At 42.6% G+C, this 24,878-nt stretch overlaps 1 protein-coding gene across 6 annotated transcripts in view; it reads left to right on the forward strand.

The window, feature by feature from the left end:
* The window catches only part of FSTL4 (follistatin like 4), a 202,331-nt gene that overhangs the window by 163,365 nt on the left and 14,088 nt on the right, over window positions 1–24,878 (forward strand). For 5 of the 6 annotated variants that reach the window (XM_057428177.1, XM_057428176.1, XM_057428178.1 and 2 more), the window contains 5 exons: window positions 3,136–3,302; window positions 14,552–14,672; window positions 21,110–21,271; window positions 22,251–22,385; window positions 23,794–23,820. In XM_057428177.1, the coding sequence (XP_057284160.1) occupies window positions 3,136–3,302; window positions 14,552–14,672; window positions 21,110–21,271; window positions 22,251–22,385; window positions 23,794–23,820 (612 nt within the window). The remainder of the gene's footprint in view (window positions 1–3,135; window positions 3,303–14,551; window positions 14,673–21,109; window positions 21,272–22,250; window positions 22,386–23,793; window positions 23,821–24,878) is intronic. The other variant, XM_057428179.1, reaches the window with a different exon arrangement.

Genomic DNA, 24,878 nt, shown 5'->3' on the forward strand with positions numbered 1-24,878 from the left:
AGGTGCGCAGTGCTTCACGGTTTATCTCAGGCTGAATGTAAGAGCAGAGGGGAAAGGGGTGAGAGACAGGACAGAGAGATGCTTCCACTGACCACTGGCAGATGGGGAGTGATCCCTCACCTCCTGAATGGGAGAGCTGGGTTTGAGGATGGTGTCGTGCAGTTCCTGAAGCCACAGAGTTTTCAGGCACTGAGGTGCACATGCTTGGCCACCTCTTACTGACCTTCATTTAGTGCAGTGCTTGGTGAAAGATAACTCCTGGACCTCTGATAGACAGAGATGTGGTTATACCCACTCCTTCTTAAAAGTGATTATTACTAAGGTTTTACTACTGTCTTGAACTATTAAAAGCTGAGTCAAAATGACAGCATCCCATTATGTGATGATAGCATCTCTCCCTGAAGGAAGAGTAATTGGCAGGAACCTTTCTTTATTTCCAGCTGGAATAAACTGAGGAGCTGCTTGAAGTGAAATCCCAGAGAAGAGTCCCAGGTTTGATATGACTTCATAAATATGATCAGCTGCAACTCTGGGACTGATGCTGGTTGAATCTACTGAATATGGAAGCTGCTGTGCATGCACCATCCTGCAGAATTTCCAAATGAACATAAAATTGCTTGATTTTTAGGACCAGATTCCATTCCAGCCTGTGTTCTGCAAGCGGGCACACTCTGAATAATACCCATTTATTCTGAACAGGGTTATATGCATGGTAAAAATCCTTTTATCTCATAAAGGTTTTTTTAAAACTAAGAGCAGTGTTCAATACTCAATCTTGAGGCTCTACACAAAATCATTATGGTGACTTGACTAATTTGTAGACATAATCCAACTAGCATGAGTGTGTCTATGCTCTATAACTTAACTACAAGATTCTGAGTTTTTAAAAGCCCTCTCATCCTCTTAGGGAATCTCTGCTTCCTCCACAGTGCACCTGGTTGTATAAGGAAATCTTTTCTATTGGTAACAATAAAGCAATGACTAAAGCCACACAATATAATCTTGTGTTAGTAGAAAGGCTTTTAGATGTTAATAAAATGCCCTCAAATGCCCTCCATAGAAATACTCAAGAAAAGGAGTGTGTTTGTATTGTTGAAGTGGTCTGTGCTAATTACATGCTTTAACAGAAAAAGTCATCTCCTGGCCTCATACAGTTCCATCCAAGAATGGCAGCAATGCAAGGCGTCTTCTTAATTGGGAGTTAATGTATTTTTCATTACTGTGTTTCTAAAACGTAAAACCAAAGCCTCTTTAGCTTGTCATTTGGAAGATGGGCAGGGAGCCTTCAATTCTGCTGCAACAAAACACTCCACAAATGATGCTGAAGAGGGAGCCCAGCGTGAGCCAGGGAACTCAAGGCACTGTGAGAATCAGCAGAGGGAATTAAGGAAAACAGCAGTAAGATGAAAAAACAATTCTCTTGGAAATAAATGACCCTCTATTTCATTTCTCCTCGCGAAAAGATGTCCTCATTAGTCCTACTCCATACTACAAATTATCGTAATTATCAGTTCTTTGTCCTGTCAAGTGCACTCCAAATATTTTATTCATAGAAAGGAGCCCTCTTTTATGCTGAAAATAACGACGTTATTGGCTCCTACGTGCTGTTCATGTGCTTCAGGCAGCTGGATGAGGGCGATGGGATAGGACATCTCTGCTCCTTTGGGCCATCAGGCTGAGTTGCCACATGTGGGATCTCCTCCAGTAGGTACCTGAGGGTGATGTGATTTAATGGTGTATTATCTATTCCTGGGTTTGCCTCTAGTCTGCTCAGTGACCTTGAGTGGGTGAGGGTCTCCTTCCCATCCCAATCTTTCTCTATATCCCCATTTGGATGTTAAGGTTTTTCGTGCAGGAACTGCTTAATGGTCTGACTGTGTCTGGCCCTCTTCTCATGGATGGGAGCCACTGCCACCCAAATCATAGCAGCAAGCTGGTCAGACATTCCTCTTTTTCATCAACCATAGATCAAAACTGAAGCTACCATCTCTTCAAAGCAGTTTGTACTCTTTCTGAAACAGCACTGGGAATATTAAGTTGGAGAATGGCTCTGCTGGCAGATGTGACATGCAATATTGTATTGATCTTAGCAGCCTTCAGACAGCCTTGGATCTACAGTGGTGAATACAATTTGTGGCACATTCAATTAATGTCTTGCTTAGGTGGAAGAGGCAGGATGCCGAGCTGATCGGGTACTGTTGCACAAGCAAGTTTTGCACGGTGTGTTCACACTCAGTGGCTAGACCAGAGCAGAACCCTTCCAAGGCTTCCCAAGGCTACCAACACAGGCAATATTTTAGTGCCCAGATTTAATGGATTTGCTACTCTAGAGATGTTAAAGCAATTTTTCAGTTAGTTCTGGTATCTAATGCCTTCCCTATCTGCGTGGCCAGACGTGGCAAAATGTGCAAACACATCCTATGAGCATTGGCCAGAAGGAAATGATGCAACGTGGTGTGGTTTGAGAGATGTGAGTGTGGTTTTTAGTGAAGCCTGCGTGTCTCAGGTGTTGTTTCTGTGTGTTACGAGTCAGTCAAAATAACATGGGGTTTTATTATTTAACTAAAATACAAGAAAGCTTCTCACTCCTTGTTAAACAACATCTGTATCTCAGATGCCACATGTGGCTGCATTTGGTAAAGGAGTTTTCATGCTTGGTGACTTCAAATATTTGGGCAATTTAAAACTGGGTTTGTTTGCCTTTCAGTAACAGCAGTATTACCTTAAAGCTACACGGACAGAACCCGACTCATTCTTGTCCCTTTCAAAGGACGTTGGCAGGAGTTGTCTGGGGAAACACAGGTGGTCTCAAGCAGGAGAGCATTTGCTTGTCCTGTTGCTGACTGCTTTGCAAATGTAACTTGTAGGGGAGGACCTTAGTGCCCTGATGCCACAGCTACCACTAGGTGACTCAGGAAGATGATGCAGCAGGTCTGATTGTTGCAGATTCAATTTCTGTGTCTCTTGCTTTGCTTTATTGTTTAGGGAGATTTCGTAGCATAGATAATGCATGCCTTTGCCAAAGTCCTTCGAAGTTATTCCTGGAATGAGTGAGATGGAATGCAGAGGGGGGAAGAAGGGGAGCAGCTTCCCTTTCTAGTGTTTGGTATTACTCTGCTTTGCTGTCTTTTGCAGAGGTGGTCCAGCTGAGCCTGCCAGAGGACCAGAAGGTCAGCGTTACCACCATCACTGTTGGGCTGAGCACCGTTCTGACATGCAGCATCCGTGGGGCGCTGCGGCCTCCCATCATCTGGAAGCGCAACGGCGTCATCCTCAACTTCCTCGACTTGGAGGACATCAATGTAAGTCCTGGATTGCTCTTGTCATTTTCTTTTTAGGGCATTGACTACGACCTCGTTTAACAGATGATAGTTTTAAGGGCACAAGTTTTATCTTGTTATTATTATGGTAAACTGGAAGCTGGTGTGATATTTTGTTTTTACATGAAGATGTCTGAGGAATAAAACCAAAACAACACATATGCAGCTTGAGAGCAGGGGTACTTGGAATATGTTATTATGAAATTAAAACTTAGTACCGCAATAACCCAGCACTTAAATAGCATCTTGTTGCTTATTCAGTTTGGTGCAACCTGTGGTCCACAGGCAGCAGCCTTGGAAAGCCAGGGGAAAGCAGCTCCACAGACCATTAACTCCTGAGAGATCTCTTTCCTAGTGCAAAGAAACAGGTTCACCACGAGCATGAACAACAATACATTTATCATTGGCAGTGAAAACTCTCCCCTGCCTAAATCAATTGATGTTTTTATCTCTGTTCCTCCTGTTTCATTTGCCTTTCAGCCAATTCTCATCTCTTAACCCTTGGTTACTGTTTCTGATGAGCAGTTTACAATATGGGTTACTCAGCAGGGTCTGGCATTGCCCTCACAGGAAGGAAGACGAATCTGGTTTAATTCACACTGCTGGTCTGATGTGCGAGTCATAGTTGGTAGTAAAGACAGGACCTGACTAATGGTATAAACTTGCTCGTTTATTTAATAACGTTTAATTATGGAGAGAGTGGGAAGTAGTGTACAAATATAGGGTCTGTATTTCATTTCTGTTTGCATTACAGGACACAGTAAATCAGGTTTTATTTTAATTGCAATACAGCAAGAGTTGATTTATATTTTTGTTCAGCTCGTGTTAATTTGATAACTACTCAATTCAGAGTTGTTACGGTCAATACTGTAGCTCCCTAAATTGTTGTGTATCCAGGATTGCTGAAATGTGAAAAACCTTTGGTTTATTCTTCTGCATTAAGTTGGGGCTGTTCAGCCTGGAGAAGAGAAGGCTGCATGGAGACCTCATAGCAGCCTTCCAGTATCTGAAGGGGGCCTATAGGGATGCTGGGGAGGGACTCTTCATTAGGGACTGTAGTGACAGGACAAGGGGTAACGGGTTCAAACTGAAACAGGGGAAGTTTAGATTTGATCTAAGGAGGAAATTCTTTCCTGTGAGGGTGGTGAGGCACTGGAATGGGTTGCCCAGGGAGGTTGTGAATGCTCCATCCCTGGCAGTGTTCAAGGCCAGGTTGGACGAGGCCTTGGGTGCCATGGTTTAGTGTGAGGTGTCCCTGCCCATGGCAGGGGGGGTTGGAACTTGATGATCTTAAGGTCCTTTCCAGCCCTAACTATTCTATGATTCTGTTAATACAGGAAAATTACAGCGCACAGGACAGAAATATACACTGCAGCTTGGTGCTTTATTTGTTGACTCTAACACGAGAATGATGTACGCTATGTGTAGGTGATTATTGTGTCCCCAAACTCAGTAATTAGAACCATCTAAACACTCTTTTCTTCTCATCAAAGCAAGTATTACCCTTTCATAATGCATTTCTTGTCTCCGTTTGAAGCATGACATTGAAATGCAAGATGGAACCAGTGCAGGATTGGCACAGAATTACACAGGAGCCTCATGAGAATGTGCAGGATTGTACAGCCAGCCCAAAGCCGGTGTCCCTGACCACATTTCTTACAGATATCAGTCAATGCCAGGGTTAGAAAATGACCTTTGGGTAACTGGCACTAAAAATACATAGCAAACTGTCAAGTTGCCATGCACCAAGTCAGGCGCTCCCCGCTGTAGTCAGAGCGTGGCCCAGGGAGCCGTGCACGCATTGACCTGCCCATAAAACTGTTTGAATATTCCTCGGAACAGATCTATTCCTTGAGACAGATTTAGTTTAGTAATGATTACACATCCTGCCAATGTGCTTACTGTAATCTGCAGCGAGCAAATTCAGCAGCTTTGCGAGATCAGAGTCCAAAAAATGCCTTTTCTTTTGGCAGTGATATTCACTAGATAGAGCTGAGACATTGTGGCTTCAGGGTCAGTTTGTTGGGCTCATGATTGAGCTGGGGTTAGAAGGGAGGACTGTTGTTCTTATTTCCACACGCTCTGGAGGCTCAAGAGTGGTCTCAGAATTCTTTGGCCAAGAATAATGAAAACTCTCTGATTTATCTTACCTTCATGAAATTTTGGTTATGATCACATTAATCTGACAAGATTTAAGTTCGTGTGTGAACTGAACACAAAAGGACAGTCCAGGAATTGAAGTAAAAACACATCTTTGATAGGTAGGTAGGTAGATAGATAGATAGCAAGCACATGGCTCTGAAGCTTAATTTGCAACTCCTACTATCTGAAATAGAATTCTGAGTACGTTTTCATGCTGAAATGCCAATTCCTCCCTAACTTAGGGCTGGCCCAAGTGGATTTCTGGATTACTTGCAAGTAGTTCTCTTTCTCGTTGGTTCTTAAATGTTAAGAGGAAGGGTTATGTCTTTGCACATAAACTGACTGGTTCCTGAATGATTCAACACCCCCTAGGACAGTGCCAGGCAAAAGAGCAGGGGGGAAAAAACACTTTTTGATCTGTTTGATCTAGTGTATCACTGGGAAACTATATCAAAGGAGACCTGAGATTCTTAAAAGGAGGAAAAACAGGATTTATGCCTCAGTTTTAATGTTTCACATGACAAGGTGATAGAGGTCATAAACTGACACGTAACACCTCTACAAGCAAGCATCACGTCTTTTTAATCTAATAAACACCTCCACGTTTTTTTTCAGCTTTAATGAAACTATAAGGGGTTTTGTATTCTGTATATGTAACTGCTGTCTGTGTTCTGGCCTGGCTACTTGAGGTGACACAATTTGGGGATTAGCATCTTTTGTTTTCCCTCTTCCACTGTGGGCAAGCTGTAGGACTCTTGAGCTCAGGTCTGTCCCATCTTTGGCTATTGAGGGTGGGCACCTGCATACCTGAAGCACTTCATAGCAGGGATGAAGAGATGCTCCTTCAACTGGTAAATCCCGTCTTTATAATCACAAGTTCTATGTCCTGTGCTCATGGAATATAGAATCATAGAATGGTTAGTGTTGGAAAGGAGCTATGTTCACCTGCAGCATGAACACACTTGGATTTGGGGGTTGATACTTGGTGTAGCCTGGAAGTGGCATCAATGTTCACTTTGAGGTTTGTAATGTGAAAACACATGCACCCGTGGATGCTCGACAGCTTGGGCCAAGGTAGGTGGCAGCAGACAGTTCAAAGCTTCAGCCTTCCATGGGTACACAAACTCACATGAAACAATAACCTGTTTAAAGGCACTGACAGCAGGAAAGTGAAGGCACTGTGCTTCTTAATATACTTGAAGTCAGTTAATTAAATTACTTCAGTTTTCTTTTAGTCAAGCAGAAACTCAATTGCATTCCTGCTTTTCACAATCAGGTAAGCAATTTGGCTAATTGAAAGTGCAACAGGAGATTAATTGTACCTTTTTAACTTCAAGAAAGTCCCCCCTGCTCCTGGCGCAATGGTAATCATGAACAAACCCACAGGATATGCAACGCTTGGAGAAATCCCGGTATTATATTTCAATTAAACTCTTTCTCTTCTAAATGCTAATTCAAGAAATGCAGTAAAAACAAAAGCTGGAAAAAAAAACAGAATTCTTCCAGCAGCGCAGGAGAGGCACCACTGACAAACCCTTTGTGGCTATGTTTTCCCCGGATTCATGACCGGTGTGACAGGAGAAGGTTGGTGTCTGTGTTCCACATTAACACTGGAAGTGACAGTCAACAAAAACCTAGATACAGGACAAGGGGTTCAAACTTAAACAGGGGAAGTTTAGATTGGATATAAGGAACAAGTTCTTTACTGTGAGAGTGCTGAGTCACTGGAATGGGTTGCCCAGGGAGGTTGTGAATTCTCCATCCCTGGCGGTGTTCAAGACCAGGTTGGACCCAGGTTGGGTGTCATGGTTTAGTGTGAGGTGTCCCTGCCCACGGCAGGGGGGTTGGAACTGGATGATCTTCAGGTCCTTTCCAACCCTAACTATTCTATGATTCTATGATCTTAGTTTTGGGCAGACCTGCAGGGTTGAAGACGATGATAAAGCCTGGTTGTTTAAGTGTGTTCCTTAAATCACTTTTATGTGGTGTCTTGATTGGCAACAAAATATTAATACTTTTTTATTGCTTTCTTAATCAGAGGCTTTCACAAGCAACACAGTCATAATTTGTCCTGTCCTGTCTCTGAAGAGCTCCGTTAATGAGTTGTCACATAGCTATCGCAGAGGAACCATCTTAATGGTACATGTAATTAAATAGTTTTTCTTGCAAATATTTAAGATTGCTTTTAGCATCAAAATATTATTTAGCCATAAATTATCCATGCGTATTATTTATCCATTAGAAGTCCCTTTGCAGCTGTAGCTGAAAAAAAATCACATCAACTTTTCTCATGCAGAAAATAACTGTAATGTATCTGGAACCAGTAAGATTGTGCTAGCTACAAATTAATTTCTGACTCCAAATGGTGAAGTGGTTAAAATGTGTCATCTTTCCCAATAACACACATTCCACGTTTGCCCCCTAGGAATGAGAAACATGTTTTCCCAAATACATAGTTATGAAAGCATTCCTCAACTTGAGAATGTAGTAAAGCCCTTGTGGAGTTAAAGGTATTTATATGGTATTTGTAGGAGATTTTTTACATGATTTGATATTATCTCCAGAGAAATAAATGTAAATTTATTAAAAGCATAAACAAAAGTTACTCCTTCGGAAGCATGGTAAAAGCATTCACAAACCACAGAGGGAATACTGCTATAAGAAAACGAATCGCCTGGTCCTAAGTAGATGGTGGAGTAGAAAGCTTCTCCTTCCTCAAAAGCTCATATTTGTGGAGGAAGATGTTGCTCTGGGGTGGTTTTGTTTCCCTTGTGTTTTTGAGAGGTACACAGGGCTCATGCCTCGGGAATGCCTTGAGAAACCTGGGATGTCAGCTGCAACTCTCCCAGAGATGAACTGCAGTACTTGGTCTGAGTGTTAGAGCAGAAAAGCAGGACTACGGATGCGGTGTGAATCTTCTAAATATGATCAAGAAGAAAGGAGTCTGCCCATCTGCAGTTAAGTATTAAAGTAGCTAGATGGAGACACTTAAAAGAATGCAATTGGGAATGAGATGAATTAGGACTCTGAAATGACTTGTACTCTCCTGCACCTGCTCTGACTGTTGTAACTGATAATTGAATGAGAGACCAAAATCCATGAATCCCACTTCTCTCTCTCTGTATTGCAGGGAGAAAGCTGGAGTTTATGAACAGAATTTCCTCCCAAGATTGGTACTTCCATGTTCCGTGGTCTTTGCTTTCTCTGACATGTCTTGCAGATCCAGTTAACAGAAACATGTCACTAAATCCCTGGTATACCAATTCCTCCCTTCCAGCGGCTCCAGGTGGAAAACCTACCATTGGTTTTCCTTGTTGTATCATCCCTCGAGTTTCTTGGGATAGAAAAGTCCTCCCTTTTTATCTATGTTATAATTGCACACGTCTCTAAAAAGTACATTTCCATGTGTTTTTAAGCCCAGAACTTTTTCATCTCACCAGCAGTCTTCTGGAGCGCTAAATTCTTTGAGCAGAAAAGCAAGGGAAGATAAATGAACAGCCCATCAGGCTGCGTTTGCAAGAGTTTCCTGGCACTTGCTTAAGGCAGAATTCTCCTCCATGTAAATTACTGAAGTGATAGCATGTGTAAACCCAAGAACAAATAACATTAATGAAGCATAAGTTTCCAGCTTGTGTCTGGAAATGAATTATTAAAAGCAGCCAAGAAAGTGATTTAAGAGCCCATGACTAAATTATTTTATTTTTTATTATTTTTATATGAATCACTCATGAGTCTGTTGTGAAAAAAAAAACAAAACAACATCAGAGGCATTTGATTAGTGAGGAGAAATCATTCGCAAAGCGATAGCCATTGTTGTAGATTTTGCATCATAATAATTCATTAAACGCTTGGGTACCTTTTGTTTTAAAACCCTCTAAACATTATCAGAGAGTGATTTCTGGGGCTCTGAGGATCAGGCTAGCTGCTTTAACATCAGCTGGTTAATACGGCTTCATTGCTGTGCTGGTTCCTATGAAATTGTTAGAGGGGTTTACTTTGTCTACAGGAAAACCAGTGACACCAGCCAGTCCCAGTGCTGGGACTGGTTTTGTCAGTGGGCACTGACAGGCTCCCAGCTCCCTTGGGCTTGTTGGAAAGGGCTGAAAGGGAGGGGTTTAGAAGTAAAGTGAATTATTTGTGTTGGAAGGGACCTTAAAGCTCCTCCAGCTCCAACCCCTGCCACGGGCAGGGACCCCTTCCACTAGAGCAGCTTGCTCCAAGCCCCTGTGTCCAACCTGGCCTTGAGCACTGCCAGGGATGGGGCAGCCACAGCTTCTCTGGGCACCCTGTGCCAGCGCCTCAGCACCCTCACAGGGAAGAGCTTCTGCCTAAGAGCTCATCTCAGTCTCCCCTCTGGCAGGTTAAAGCCATTCCCCTTGGCCTGGCCCTACAGGCCCTTGTCCAAAGCCCTTCTCCAGGTTTCTTGTCAGCCCCTTTATATTGGAAGACTGCTCTGAGGTCTCCCCTGAGATCATGATGCTGATAATATTTATTTATAAGGAAGTCCCAACAACTGGTGAGTTTCTCCTAAGAAGCCACCCAGGGAGCCCCATTCCCTCTGTCGTTATTTCTGTGATGAACACTTTTAAACCAGGATGGTGAGGGGGTTTCAGCCATTTTCAGGACTCACCCCAACATCTGGTAGGAGCATTCAGTATCTGAGGTGGTTTAAGTCAGGTTTAAAATCTCATGTGCGGGGCCGTGGCACATGCTCTTCTGCAGTGCGATTTGTGCCAGTGTTTGCTGACAGATGGGGAGATTGTCTGGTTTCGTGTCACTGGAGGTTGTTTTTCTGTTCCTTCTTCCTATTTATAGCTGTAGGACAAGTATTTTTTTTCCTCAAGTAACTGGAAGTTATCCTACAAAATAATCTGAAAGTGCCTTATGTTAATTCCTCCTCAGACTTCCTGGAAAACAAGAAACTTTGCCAAAAAATGTGAAGGATTCTAAATATGTTTCTCTTCTGTGTTGGAGCAACCTCAAGACGTGTTAAAACGCTCCATGAAAAAGCATCTGAAAGAGGCAAAAAAAGGCAGTTGGTGCCTCGCACCCTCCTTCAGCCCTGGGTTAATGCGGGCTCCCTCTGTGCCGGCTGCCTTCCTGGGTGTCAGGGCAGGAGATTTGTGCCGTTCCAATCACATCTTGGGTTTCACTCGAGACAGAACGTGAAGCGAGATGTACAAGCAATATGCAATGTTTTACACATTTGGAGGCGCGGGCTCTGCGAGCCACGGCAGATTGCATGGCCAGGGAATGCATTAGGAGGGAGGGATGGGATAAATAAATATGAAAAACCTTCTGTTTGGAGAGATCGATGCTTTGGGTAATCAGTAGTGATGGAAAGGAAGCACAATACCAGAAAACCCACCTATCCGTTTGCTGGCATCTGCTTTTCTGTCTGAAAATGACTGTGTGCAGAAGCAGCGTTTTCTTGTTATTATTTTTCAGCTTCCTGGGTTGTTATCAACTTAAAATGCAGCGTGGGGCAAGGTTTTAATCTGGGAAAGTTTAAACACATTCTGAGGTCACTTAATCAGCGCTTCATTTGAAGGGGAACTGCAAGACATAAAGGCAGCTCAGGAAGGACAGGGAGCTTTTGATTCAAACAAGGGAGAGAAAACAAGAGACAAACTGCTGGAGAAGTTGATTTATCATCTGCCACCAGTCGACCTTATCAATTAGGAGAAATTATAGGCATAGCTTGCTGAGTCATTTTTTTCTTTACCCCAGAACATGTAATGTTATCTTATAATGAATTTCATAAAATAGAGGTGATGAACACTCTGTCCTTATCTGGCCCCTTTGAAGCAAAGCTCATCAGTGGGGGGGGTTAGAATAGTTTCTGCCTGTGTTTTCATCACCTCTGCTGCTGCTTCTTCTTCACAAGGAAATTTCACCTTCGATGGTAAATGAGGAAAGATGTGTCTCAGAAGTGTCTTATTTGCCTTTCTCCTGGTTGCCTATCCTTTGTCTGGGATGATACGTAAAAATGTCTCTCCAGTTCACTGCTGGGGTAGGAGTAGGGCAGCCCCAGCCCCAGGAGTTCTGCAAGGCTAGCTGAGATGCCTGGACAGCCCTCAGAGTACTCTGCTTTAAAGGTGAGAGAGTTTTAGGGAGAGAAAGAACCATGTTCCATCAGTTTTATAGATGTTTCTGGTTCCCTCTGACTGCTTTCAGGCTCGTGGCGAGATGGAAACCTTGCTTTGCAAGCAAAAGCCATCCAGAAAAATCAAAGCACTTGAAATGCTCCCTCTGCCTTTTCCCAGAGTGAATTCTTCCCATTCCCTCTGCCCCACCCCTGCGAGTTCTCCCAGCAGGCTTATGTATGCGTGTTTGGGGGGGTGGAGGGATGGAGCTCAGAACCTGAGCCTCTAAAAACGTTTGTGCAAATAGCTTCCATTTGGCTGATAGCCATATTTGAGAGGCAAGAAGCCCTCATTGACCTGCAGTTCCTTCTCAGCTTGATCAAGCTGTGTGTGTGCAGCATGATGGTGTTAGATGCCGTCGAGGACCGCTCCCCAGCAAACCAAGCCAGCCGCTGAGCACACTGTCAGTGTTAACTTACTACAGTGATGCACCCCAGCAGCTCCTAGGAGCTCCCCCAGGCAGTGCAGTGTTGGAGGGCTGTGGGAAGTGGCTTCTGTTGCGCTGCGGGACTCCTGCCTGGGGTGAGTGTGACACAGAGAGTTAGAGGCTGTTAAAGAGTCAGACTCATCATTTGCTAATGCTCTAGGGCTTGGGTTTTTACAAATACACCCTTATAAAATACACAGAAAGCACTTGTGCATAAGAATGCATGCATATATATATAAAATAGAACTGTGAAATCCTAATGTACTAATTATATCCACAGGGAAAGACAAGGAGAAGCCATGAGCTGCAATAAACACACAGAAAAAGTCACTAATTTGTTAGAGAATTCAGCATTCTTTTTGTAGCAACAGCGGTTTCAGTATTGAACCTGCATGTCATAATCCCTTTTTCCTTCCCACATCTAGTACTGGTCATTCTTAATAACATTGTAGTCTCATCCGTGTGTGCACAAGTTACACAGGGCAGGTTAATTCCTTCTGTGCCTGACATAAATGGCATGGTGTTAACCCAAACCGTCTTTGATAACATTCTTTATGTGCTAGAAGTCAGAAAATAGTTTCTAAAAGTCATAAATGATGCTTTTACCAATATAAGCTTCTCTTTACAATAAAAATGTGTTTGGAGAGGAAGGGAATAATACCACAGGTTTGCATCAGTTTGTTTTTGCAAGGGTCTTATATTAATACATTTGTATGCATTGGGAAAAGCAGATCGTCCATAAAAAGACAATTACAGAGCACAAAGCAAGCATTCATATTATTTTTCCGAGATATCTTCAAGGAAGCAGCATACCTAAACCAGACGATTTTATTGTCCTGTTTTTCCACACCACCTTGTAAATCATTCCATAAAAGTAGCCATCCTGCTTTTATTGCTCTAAACTCCATTTGATTTGCTTTGGGGTTAACTTTTAAACTCTGTTATGCAGTCGCCTCCACTGCAAGCTTTTTTTGCCTCTCATGCAAATATCACTTGACCAGGGTTGATGTGTTTTCTGTTTGCAGTTATTCATGCATCTTTACTTTCCATCAGGAAAGATGTAGCAGACCAACAAACAGGCAAATGCTTGAAATGGGAATTTTTGAGTAATACTTGAAATAATATATTGGGTAGCATAACCAGTTTATCCCATAGTGTAGATGCTAAATCTGCCTGACACCCAAGTGGCAGTAATATCTCAGATACTTTTGGGTATAGATTTTGAATTCCAGGATCATCTGTGCATTTATTCTTCATAATTGTTCATACATTAATTCATCCTTTCATATACTGTACATAGATAATGGATCATACATGTTCATACGCTGGGGCAGCACATGCTTCCAGGTAGCAGATAGCACCAGCAGGGAGGTGATGTCTGTGTCCTCTCAGGTTAAGGTCTGTGCTTTGGGAAGGGGTGCTGTCCTGCCTGTAAACTCTGTATTTCTCAGAGCTGCCTCTCAGTCTGCCTTGTAACATGTATAAAATCCAGCCCAATGAAAATGGGATAATAAAGTCCTTGGTTTTTCACAGGCAAAACTACTCTTCAACACTCACACTGTTGCACTGGGTTCACGCCGCCCTGATTCCAAGTTGAATTTTCCCGTATTTCTGCAGTGAAATACTGCAAAGTTTAGTTTAAAACGCTTCACACAGGGAGCTAATTAAAGAAAACCCATTCTTTAAGCACATGAACTGCTTCTAAAATGAATCCTTCTGGTTTCACATGGGAGTACAAGCATCCTGGAGCTGCAGAAGACTGAATGGTAACGGAGTTAACGAGAGAAGCCGCTTCATACGCCCATCAGTGCTGTGGTTCTGTTAACTATAATCTGAAATGAATTCCAGAGCAGGGCACTTGTACAACATATTCAAGTGCTAAAAACCGCTTTAATAACTCATATTCTTCCCATCTGTAACTAAAAATTGTAGTAATGCAAGAGCAGATCTAGGAAGATGAAGGGGATAAAGGAAGATACTTGTCAAGCAGTTGCAGATCAAACCAGGGTTCTCTGAGAAAATGCTCTTTGTCTGCTTCCTCGTCTCCTGCCTAGGATATTGTCTGAGATAAGTGACAGTTTCAGTTCTTTCTCATCACATCTCAAGGTTACAATGCATTTTCTAAGAACAGGCATAGATAAAGGAAACTTCAACCCACCCAGAAGTTAGCATTTTATGCATCTAAGGCTAAAGGGTAGATACTAAATTCCTCCATAAATTAAACAGCTGGAGATTGCCACCTTTTTTATGTGCAAAGAACACCTTGTTAGCAGCCAGCACAGAAGTTCATGTTCTCAGATGGGTTGTTTTGCCTTACTCTTAAATTGCCGTTCTCTTTCTCCCTGCATGTTGATTTATGAACTTTATAACTTGCTGTTCAAAACTCAAGCTGTGCTCCCAAGCCATGGTGCTATCAAAACCACTGAAGAGGTTTGGTGTGTCGTGTCCCTTCACGTGGTGGTTATGATGTTTTTCCTAAGTAATGAGGCACCTTTCCTGTCTTTCTTTCCATACAGGACTTTGGAGAAGACGATTCCCTCTACATCACCAAGGTAACAACTATTCACATGGGCAATTACACCTGTCATGCCTACGGCTATGAAGAGCTGTATCAGACCCACATCCTTCAGGTGAATGGTTAGTAAATGGCATGTATGACAATCCATGTAATGTTCCCGTAAGCGAAGGTGCGCGTTAACCTCATGCACACAGAGGCGTGAAGAGCTGCACTGTTGTGTGTGCACGAGCATGAACCTAGCTCGGGCTCTGCTCACTCCTGAAACCACACTGGCAATCAACAGGATAGGTACCAAGGGAGGAACGTGTATAATTACCTGGGCTTCAGTCCTAACAGTTTAACAAGCTGTCAATAGAGTCATAGAGCTAAGAGCAGCGTTTCAAAGCATCTCTTAGACTAATTACTACTTCTGCCAGCAGAAGGGTTGCTTCAGTAATTTCTTCTTCCAGAAAATCATTTCTGTTGCAGGAAGGAGCCCAGGATATTGAAATAAATACTGCACAGTGTTTCCAAAATGAGCTAACTCTCAGCTCTGTATCAGATTATTACCTGGTTGTAGTCTGCTTGGTTCACTAAGAGCTGTGTACACTGGCTAAGGATATATTCCACAGGGTTGCAAAATGAGGGCAGACCCTTTGCAGGTAAGAGAATCACACAGGCCATATTCCAGCTTTCTGGTTCCCCTCCATTCCCTGGACCACATTTGTACTTGGTAGAACTTATATTCAGGCATTCCCTATCTTTCTTCTGGCCTCAAACTCAGACCATTGGATTTAGTTCAATATTACATTAGCTTCAGCCAGCATTTCATTGAGGGACCAGCCAGTGCAATATCCACCTCTCCAGCAGCAAAATCATGTCCAACTTTAAACCTGGGTTTATATGTGCTAATATGACCAGCAGTATCTGCAGAATAGGAGACAGTGTAACCTGTTGTTCACCATGGGTAGATTTTGATGTACTCTGCTTTGAAAGTATTTAGTTTACAAGGAAATCCAGTAACTTTATCCCAGAGGATATATTCTAAAGGAAATTTAATATTTAGTTCTTTCTCTAGATGTCCACGATCATCTGCAAAGGAGAGCTTACAGTTGGGAAGTGCAGATAGCTACACACAGGTTAATAGAGAGAAGCTGACAGTAAAAGGATGTTTATGCACTGTAAGAAGTGCTATAGTGGACGTGGGGTTTAGGTTTGGCTGCAGCTCAGCTCTTCGGGACGTGTGTAAATGCTCCCCACTCCCAGGGAGTACCTGGAGGAGAGCATGAAGCATCCGGTTGATTTGAGTGAAAACTGACTTAATGTTTCTACAGAATAACTTGTCATCTTTCGAGACAGTAAAGTGTAAATTCTCAGCAACGTGGATAACTAGATTGTGCGTGCTGCAGCTGGGAAAATGGGTTTCCTTCCTCAGAGTGCTCTTTGTTTGATGAATGGCAGTTGAAAGAAAAGCAAGCTAACAAGTTAATCCTGTGTATATTATGTGATATGTTATGAGCTCTGAATGGAGTTTAGTTGGCAGACAACAATGTAGACTTTATCATCACTGAGAATATAAGGCCCAAAGGCTTTGGAACTAAAGCCAGAATGAGAGGAAAGCTAGATGGAGTGTGGGGAGGGGTTGCTTCCTTTCATCTTTATGCCTGCCACTTAGCTTTAACTTGTTGAAAGATCCTGTTTTGCTTTTAAACAGAAGTTACAGGCTGCAGCTGCATGTGGTTTTCTTACTAATAGAACAAAAAAAATCCCCACTTTCCATGTTGACTTTTTTAATGTTGCTATGTAGTCAATAAATACTGCAACAAAATGCCATGCATTCTGCTATCAGCTCTAGGCAATGCTAGGGGACACTGCAGGATCTAGAAATCTTTGTCCTACAGCATCTGATATTCCCATGTGAGCCATTAGACGTTGCAAAGCTGTGTTCTGCATTTCTTGATGTGACTGGCTGCCCATATCCTTGTATTCTCTCCTTTTCTGCCTCTGTCGTGGCTTCCTCCAATAGCTGCTGCTGGGACAACAGGTCCGATGGCAGGACAGTGTTGTGTACCTTCAGCTGCATTGTGGAGTTGGAGCTGGATGAGCTTTAAGGTCTCTTCCAACCCAGCCTGTTCCATGTTTCTATGAGATTCACTTCATCACAGTAAATTCTGTGGGAAGACAGGCATATCCTTGTGCTCTGCAGGGAAACAGTGTCCTTATGGATGCTTGCTGCTGTACCTGGGCCACACAACCCTGGCAGTTCTTCCCTTTGTAGTAGCTGGTTCAGGATATCACAAGTAACCCAGGCAGATCCAGATGCTCAGGCAAAGATGAGAATCCTGTTAGGCAGAAAAGGTGAAGACCACCAGATGAATGTCCCAAACCCCTGGCTCACATCTGGGCAAGGAGCATAAAGCACATGTGTGAAATGCAGCCTGCATGGGACATTTGATATGGCACGTTTGGGATGATCTCATCTATCTTAAGAGTCACAGCAGTGGTAAAATTCAGGTCAGTGTATTTGCACAGCTGGACCTCAATGTCTTTGAAAGGAAAGAATGCCCTGAAAGGCAGCACAAAGTTTAGGAATGAGAAATACATCTTTCATGCTGGTATCTTTGATCAGGAGAAGCCAAGAACAGTGGGAAGATTATGTTCTCTCCTACGCATGGATATTGCTGTATTGCTTGGGAAATGTGTTCAGCATACACTAAGTGTAGGGAGGAAAAGCAATTTATCACTTTCAAGAGAAAAGAAGAGTTGCTGAGGATAAAGAATCTCATAAAATTGTAATCAACTATGAAAATTGATAGTTTGCAAATCAAGAGGCTGCTGAGTGTGGGGCATCATTTCCCTTTGTCCTTGCACTCTGGAAAACAGCCGCATAAATCAGAATGTTGTATTCTTTGAAAAGGGGTTTAAAAAGCCATTGGACCCTCAGCACAATTGTAAGGGTCCAGTAGGACACATTACTGCAGTAGCAGAGAGATGTTTTAAACAAGGATGTTTTGTTAATGTGACTTTTCAAGAGAAAACATATAACGCTGCAAAGTCCTTTCAAATCATAAATGGAAAGATTAAAACATCTCAAGTAAATGATTAATCTATCAATTATTACTAGGCCCTGGAGTATATAGGTCCTACAGCAGCAATGTACGTCTTTGGGCCTTGGTATTGCCATCTGTGCTCATCGTGTGCTTTATCACCTGAGCTGTTTTATTGTAATGAATTGGTCTGCTCACAAGGTACTACTCAGTATGCAGTAGTAGGCAATCTACCCAATCTCATGCTTGTTTGAATGCCTCTTTTTTTCCCACTTTGCTTAAGATAATAGCATTTTTATACTGCCCTTGGCTGCAGGCACAGTAATGCTTAGCAATGATATATATTCACCAAGGGAAATAGCAAAGGATAATCCATATATTCCAAAGTCTGGAGCTGAAATTTTTGCAAGTTTAAAGCAAAATGTGCTTACTTGGAATGTGTTAATTTGTTTCAAGGACAATAAAAATGCGTGCTGCAGTTTGCTGTTATCACAAGGCAGGTTCCACGCAATAATTTGCCTGTGCAATGAATTATGTTAGACAAGGGAAAAGAAATAAAATGTTTAAAAATGGAAGGAGCAGGAAAATGGTAAGGGCAGGAATGGGGAAGCAACACATACTTCTGTAGGTGAAAACAAACACTTCCCTCATTAATCACTGGGAAAAACACCTTGCTATAATTTCAAGTTAACCTAATTCTCATGCAGAACATTGATGCAGTCCCTAGGACCCCTGAGCTGCCTTCTGTGCTAGAAGTCTATTGTGTTTTCAGCTCTGCAGGTAAAAGATGAGGATTTCTCACATGCAGGCTAAAGTGGTGTGAGGCAAAAAAACCTTTAGGAAAGCCTAAAGCAAACTTACAAGAAAGTTATCAACCCACACTGGTTTTGAGAGCATTAAATGGGTGGTGTCTGAAATGGGATTTATCTCCTTCAAGAGCTGGTTGGTGAGGAAATTGCTTTGGTGCCTTTGGCCATTTGGGGTATATTAGGGAAGGGTGTGAAGTTGGCTGGGGGATCTCCTTCTTGCCTTGAGCTGGGCAGGCACAGGCAGGCAGCTGTATCTAGATGAGCATTAAGGTTCCTCCCAACCCAAACCATTCTATCCTGGCAGGAGCAGAGCTCTGCACATGGCACAGGACCCCATGGGCTTTGTTCCAAGCTGGTTTTCATGCAAGTAGCTGCAAGCTTGGGCACCCAAGTCTGTCTGCAAGAGGCTAGGGCAGGCAAACCTGCAGACAGAGAGGGCCAGGATTGCTTGGGGACTGGAAAAGGCAGGTTGTGCCATCTGGAGAATAGGGAAAGTCCCTGGGGACATTAAGTGCTGTCAGTTGACTTCAGGATTTGGGCATCTGGCCTCCTTGGGTGATGTGTTTTTCCTGTGCATTTGTAGGAGACAAAATGCCTCTCATCCGTGAGTCGGAATAAATCAGATAACCTTTCAGAGCACCTCAATTCCTAAATCATTTCGTTCTAAAAATGTTACTAGTAGCAAGCAAATCATAGGCGAGACAAGCACTGAGTGCAGGACCTTCATAAAACCCTGTCAAAGTGGCCAGAAATTACTATCTTTATCCTGTCTCGCCTGGAGACACTGACTCGGAGAGATTCCAATTAATTTTCCGAGGTGCAGATGGAATGAGAAGCTCCTGACTCATGGCATTATTGCCCTGAATTGCTTGGGCACTGTCTCTTCAATAAACCCAGGGGTGGCTCTGACAGCTGCCAGCCATTTCCAGCATCACATCGCTTCCTTTGCTCACCTTCCACTTGATCCGGCACCTCCTGAAGTCAGGAGGAGCCGCAACTCTGACAGTAATGGGAGGAGGAGAAGATGAAAAGCCATTAAATGCTCTTATTTGGAATTTGAAATCTCAGTTTAATAAAGCAAGCTTATATTTTTGGTAACCTCCTGATTAAAAAAGATCTTGGGTGGGTTTACTTGCTGCTCTGTGTCTTATAACACATTTTCTCTTCTTCTCCAGTGAAGGAAATATGAGTCAAGGAAGTAAACCCACACATCTAGTGCAGAGGTGAAGTTTAAAGCCACTCCTTTGCTAAAAGTCCCCTTTTTTTGCCCAGAGGCATTTCCTTTCAGATTACACCTGAGCAATCTCTCACTGTTAAAGCTATAAAACCCAAGTAGACTTGAGGGCTTTCTGTCGTGGCTGATTTCCTTCCAAGCTGACGACTCAGCTCTGGTTAGTACTTGGCAGCTGGCAGGTAAGACAGAAGTAAAATATCTCTCTCTGGTAAGGCCCATAAAAAATAGATGGAAAGTGTATGCTAGTGAATGTAATTATTTAAACTATGCCCATATGGGTATATAGACACATAGCAAGCTGCAAACACAGATTTCATTTTATTCTGAAGCAACTGTTAAGACAATTTAATTTTGCCAGGCCTGGAGCTTGATGATGGACTATATAAAAAGACAGCACCGTGTTAGGTACCTTGAGCCAGTGATCTCCAGTTGAAGTTTGTTATTAACTCATTCAGGTGATCTTAAAGAAACCCCACGATTTTTCCTTAATTCTCCATTAGTTCCTGCAGAGGTTGTTCATTTTCCTTGAGGAAGAAGTCAGGCTCCCACATATCACATCCGCATTTGACTCTGACAGTGGTTTTACACAGCTGTACATCATTCAACAGTTACATCCAAGTCCCAAAATCTCTTAATATAATGTTGACCGCTTGGTTATGAAACAGAGCAGTCCATGGCCACCCTTGAAATACCATCAGCCAAATACAGCACATCCTCATGTTTCCTTTTATTAAATCCCTCGAGGTGAAAGGAAGGAGGATTCCACTTGTATTTTTTACTGATATTGCAATATTGCAATTTCTCCTCAAAAGTAGGCGAGTGAATTGTGAAGAAAGAGTCAATGGGCGATGTGAAGCCTTGTTGATTTGAGCAATGAAGGCAACGTGATTGAAAATCAATGAACTTGTCTCAAATTGTAATATAATTAGTAGTTCTGCCAGCCGAGTATATTAAATAGTTCAGAGGGGCCTTCCTGAAACAAGATGAGTCACGCTTTGAAAGCCTCTCAGGAAAAAGGGAAGTAGTTTATTTGTTCAGAATAGCAGGTAGCGAATATACAGGCTATTTCCTGATGGGTTATTTGATTAAAATGGTGAATAATGTGCTACTTCTAATAGGCAAGAAGTCCAGTTTCTTCTTTACTAGATTCAGTGAAGGCTGGAAATTTATACTTTGATTTTTAAATACATGAGTACTCGCCCTAGGTTTTCATCCAACTTCACTTAATTTTCCTTAGTCCCTTAGTGAAAGAAAGGAAGACAAAGCAAGAACAGTCTAAATACAAAACTCGATATCAGGGTTGCTCCCTGGCATTGGTTTATTGTTTCCTATTTTCTGCCCCCAAAGTTGAGCTGTAGAAGAATCCTTTCTGTACCCAAATGTTGCTTGTCTCCTGGTGCTTGGATCAGACCTTTTCCTCTCTCGAGCCAGATAGGGAACGGCACTGGAAGGTGAGTTTAAATTGTCCAATTCCTTGTTTCCCACAGTGCCACCAGTGATTCGCGTGTACCCGGAAACGCAGGCGCAGGAGCCCGGCGTGTCGGCGAGCCTCAGATGTCACGCCGAAGGCATCCCTAATCCCCGAATTACCTGGCTAAAGAACGGCATTGATATCATGCCAAAACTATCCAAACAACTAATGCTTCTAGGTAAGAACGGAGTTCTGATTAATTAAAGTATTGTAGACGGGGATTAAGGAGGATTATTTTGCACTTTAAACCAGAAGTTCCTGCACCTTCCCTAAGCCGCAGTTGTTGGAAATTGTGTTACAAAACCCCTGTTCTTCCTTTTTATCTTCTTCTCCTGTGAATTTCTCAGGAAACACAGTATTGATTGATCGGAGTGGTAACAGTGTTCTGTTAACCGGACACGTGCTTGGTTCTCCACTGCCTCGCCTCTTGTGCAGAGCTGTGCAAAGCAGAGGAGGAATGCATTAAATTCTTTATTTGGGTTTATTTGCATTAGAAGCAAGTTAGCTCAAATTAGGCTGTGGTTCACGCCCACCTCTGCAGAGGGAATTGGGCTCTGGACTCCTATAGGTCCTTGTTCAAACAAGGCTGCAACAGATACAGCAAAAGGCAAAAATACTTACTCTGTATAAGCATATTGAAAGCCTCCTCACATCCCCCTCAGTCTGGCTATGGTGTGTTGCAGCCCTCAGCCAGTGTTGCCAACACAGATCTCCCTGCATGGCTGGGTGCAATGTCTTAGAATAAGGTCTTAGGCAATGGTCCCACTCCAGAAAGCAAAATGATAGGAGTGGAGAAACCCCTCCCAGACCCAAGTGTTTGGTGATCTGATGAAAAGCAGTTTACAAAACTCAATTTAATTTTTCTCCCCTAAAGCCAAAGCATTTCTTTCTTTTTTAACAAGAAGAAATAAATGAAATGCAATTTATCCTTTGCACTTGGGATTCTTCTTTGTTTGTTCCTGGCACAGAGCGTGTATGTGCTAATGGAGAGAAGCAAAACATCAACTGTGATGAGAATCCCCAAAATACCTCTAGTTATGTACAGGGAAACATGTGGTGAAGCCACCCTGTTGTTGCCAGGCGATGGAAGGCAATTAAGAGCAGGAAAAGCAATTAGCAGCAGTGAGGAACAGGGTTTATGGGTGTCTTTCTTACAGCAAACGGGAGTGAACTTCATATCAGTAGCGTGCGATATGAAGACACTGGTGCCTACACCTGCATTGCTAAAAACGAGGTGGGAGTGGACGAGGACATATCATCACTTTTCATAGAGGATTCGGCAAGAAAGACCCGTAAGCTTCACTTTCCATGGATTTATTTCTTTAAAGAGTAGTTAAATGTAATGGTATACATGCAATGTAATGCTTCAGTCTACTGCATGCGGTGTGTTGGACTCGTAAGGTAGTGGCAGGTTTGTCTGTGCTTTGATGAGATGATTGTATACCGGTTTGGGAAGCAATCCACAGGGAAGGTAAAATCTCCTCACCCGGGTTTATGGTGCCTTTTATGTGCCAAAAATGTATGGATATGGTACAGGTAACGTCTTTAATAAAGTAACAGATTTGCACTAGTTTTAGATATCAGAGAATCCCAAACCTAGTATTATGTCAAATTATATGTGGTTTCAGAAAATGAACTTCTTTGATTTCTGCTGTTAAAGCCAATTACGAGGTGAAGTTCTCAGATATTTAGATGCTTGGGAAATGTTCTGTTTGAATTATTGATTTTCCCTGCATTTACGTCACTAACCAACAAAACAGGCTTCCCTCGGTGTGAAATTATATTCCACTTCCAAGACAAATATTCCCCCAGCCGCTCTGAGCTGCGTGTGTCCCGTAGGAGTGTGGCAATGTTATCTTGACCGCACTGTCCCCGCAACACAATTAATGGAGGAGGTGATCAGTTGCCTCAGTGGAAAAGCTCCCAGTGGCCTGATTCTTTCTAATTCTGCTCTCTTAACTACTTGGGAGATTGCTTGGGTTTATGGGGATACTAAAAGGTTAGGTGCAAATGGGATTTTTGCTACTTTTCTGGCTGTTAATGTAGAGCAAGAATTGAAAACGAAGTTAGCCATAAATATGTGCTCTCATGGTGAGTCTTTGGAAAATATATTCTATTCCTCATTAAATAGATTTATGTACTCTTGTTAATATTGCTCGTTTTCCCTTGAATACTTGAGCAAGGGAAATTGCAGTATGGCGAGAAATAATTGGATCTATCTAAAACAGAAATTCAAATGCAGGTGTACTTTCAAAAAGTATTTGAATCCTAAAACAGAACGTAGTTGCATGAAATTCCACAAAGAAAGGCAGCACAGTGTGTAGCTGCCTTAACTGCCAGTCTCAGGCTTCTGAAAGGTGTGATGTTTCCTGATTGAACCTGTACAGAAAACATACATGTACATTACGTTTGAAGGTAACGCCTTCTCTTTAGTAAGATCTATGTAAAGGCTTCATTTGAGGTAGGATTTTGCCTATGTCAAAGGTTCAAAGTTGTCTCTGGAAGGAGCAAATGTATTTAGAACTCTCTCTCTTTCCTGGTATTATTTGAATGAATGTTACAAAGGGTTCACAAATGAAACAGTTCCTGTAAACATGAGTGTTAATTCAGTTTCTTGCTACAATGACAATTTTGACATTGTTTTGTTTTTTTTTCTGTTCCTGATTATTTTCTGGCTTCCCCAATTTTCTGATGCTGCAGTTGCAAACATACTGTGGCGAGAGGAAGGTACTGCAGTAAAGTTCTTTTGTCGTAGTGATAATGTGCTTGTCTGCTTTAATAATTCCATGATGGGCCATTCTCCACTGACTTGCTGCTAACTCTATCAGCTTTCACAGTTACCAGATTAAGTAGAGACCAGACATTTAAAAGCTAAACTATTCTGAGAAGAGCTATCGCTCTCGTAATATAAATCGTGCCTTCTGATACTTTCCCACTAAGAAATAATAGATGACCATAAAATATGTAAAAATGGAAATTTTATATAAAGTGCCCCAAGTGTGAGTAGCCTGAAGATTCTCAAGCTGCATTAACAATTGCACGAGTGTCAGAAGTGCTCCCGAATTACCATAATTGAACAAGTAGGACATAAATCCAATAGACTGCGTTTTAAGCAAGCAATTCAAGCTCTTCCTCCTCAGTAGCGTGTAGTGATGTTTACTAAGCAACAAAAATTGTGTTCTTGACTGTTAGGCAGACAAAAAAAAGCCACCCCACAACAGGTTTTGCTTCCTTCTGTCCTTTAAATCAATGCAGAGTAAAGGTTGCCCCACTTCTCCTTGTTTTAATTGGCAATTAAGATCTCTAGTTTGATCAGATGTACGGTGTGCCCTGCGCAAGGTCAACATCTGTGTGTCTTGGAAGCCAAATTAGAAAATCAAACACCCTCCTAACCAGCTAATTGACTCAGAGATACTATGGAGGCACTTGAAATGAAAATGTGTTTGATTTTGTGCATCATAATGTCCAAAACGCACAGTAAGGTGCATTGTGCAGAGGCCCAAGGAGCTCTCAAGCACCTCTGTAAGTGCCTCGATGGGGAGCGCAGCCTCTGGCTCCTCGAGGCTGTGTGTTCCTCACCAGAGGAAGGTTCTTGGGTTGAAGTCCAAGCATAAGCCAGTTCTTTCATCCGCCAGTTGCATATGAGGAAGTTGGGATCTTGGTGTCCTTCCAGCTTTGTGGGGAACCCCTGTGCACTTACAAACTGCTCTTGACCGTGTCCCCTTGCCTCCTGCAAACACCTCTTCCTCCTGGTGGTCCTCCAAGAAGGGCTCCCCACTCACTGT

The sequence above is a fragment of the Pezoporus wallicus genome, unplaced genomic scaffold (assembly GCF_028554395.1).
Source record: "Pezoporus wallicus isolate ANWC-B61680 ecotype Strahan unplaced genomic scaffold, APGP_CSIRO_Pwel_v1 contig_12044, whole genome shotgun sequence".
NCBI classification, from domain to species: Eukaryota; Metazoa; Chordata; class Aves; order Psittaciformes; family Psittacidae; genus Pezoporus; species Pezoporus wallicus.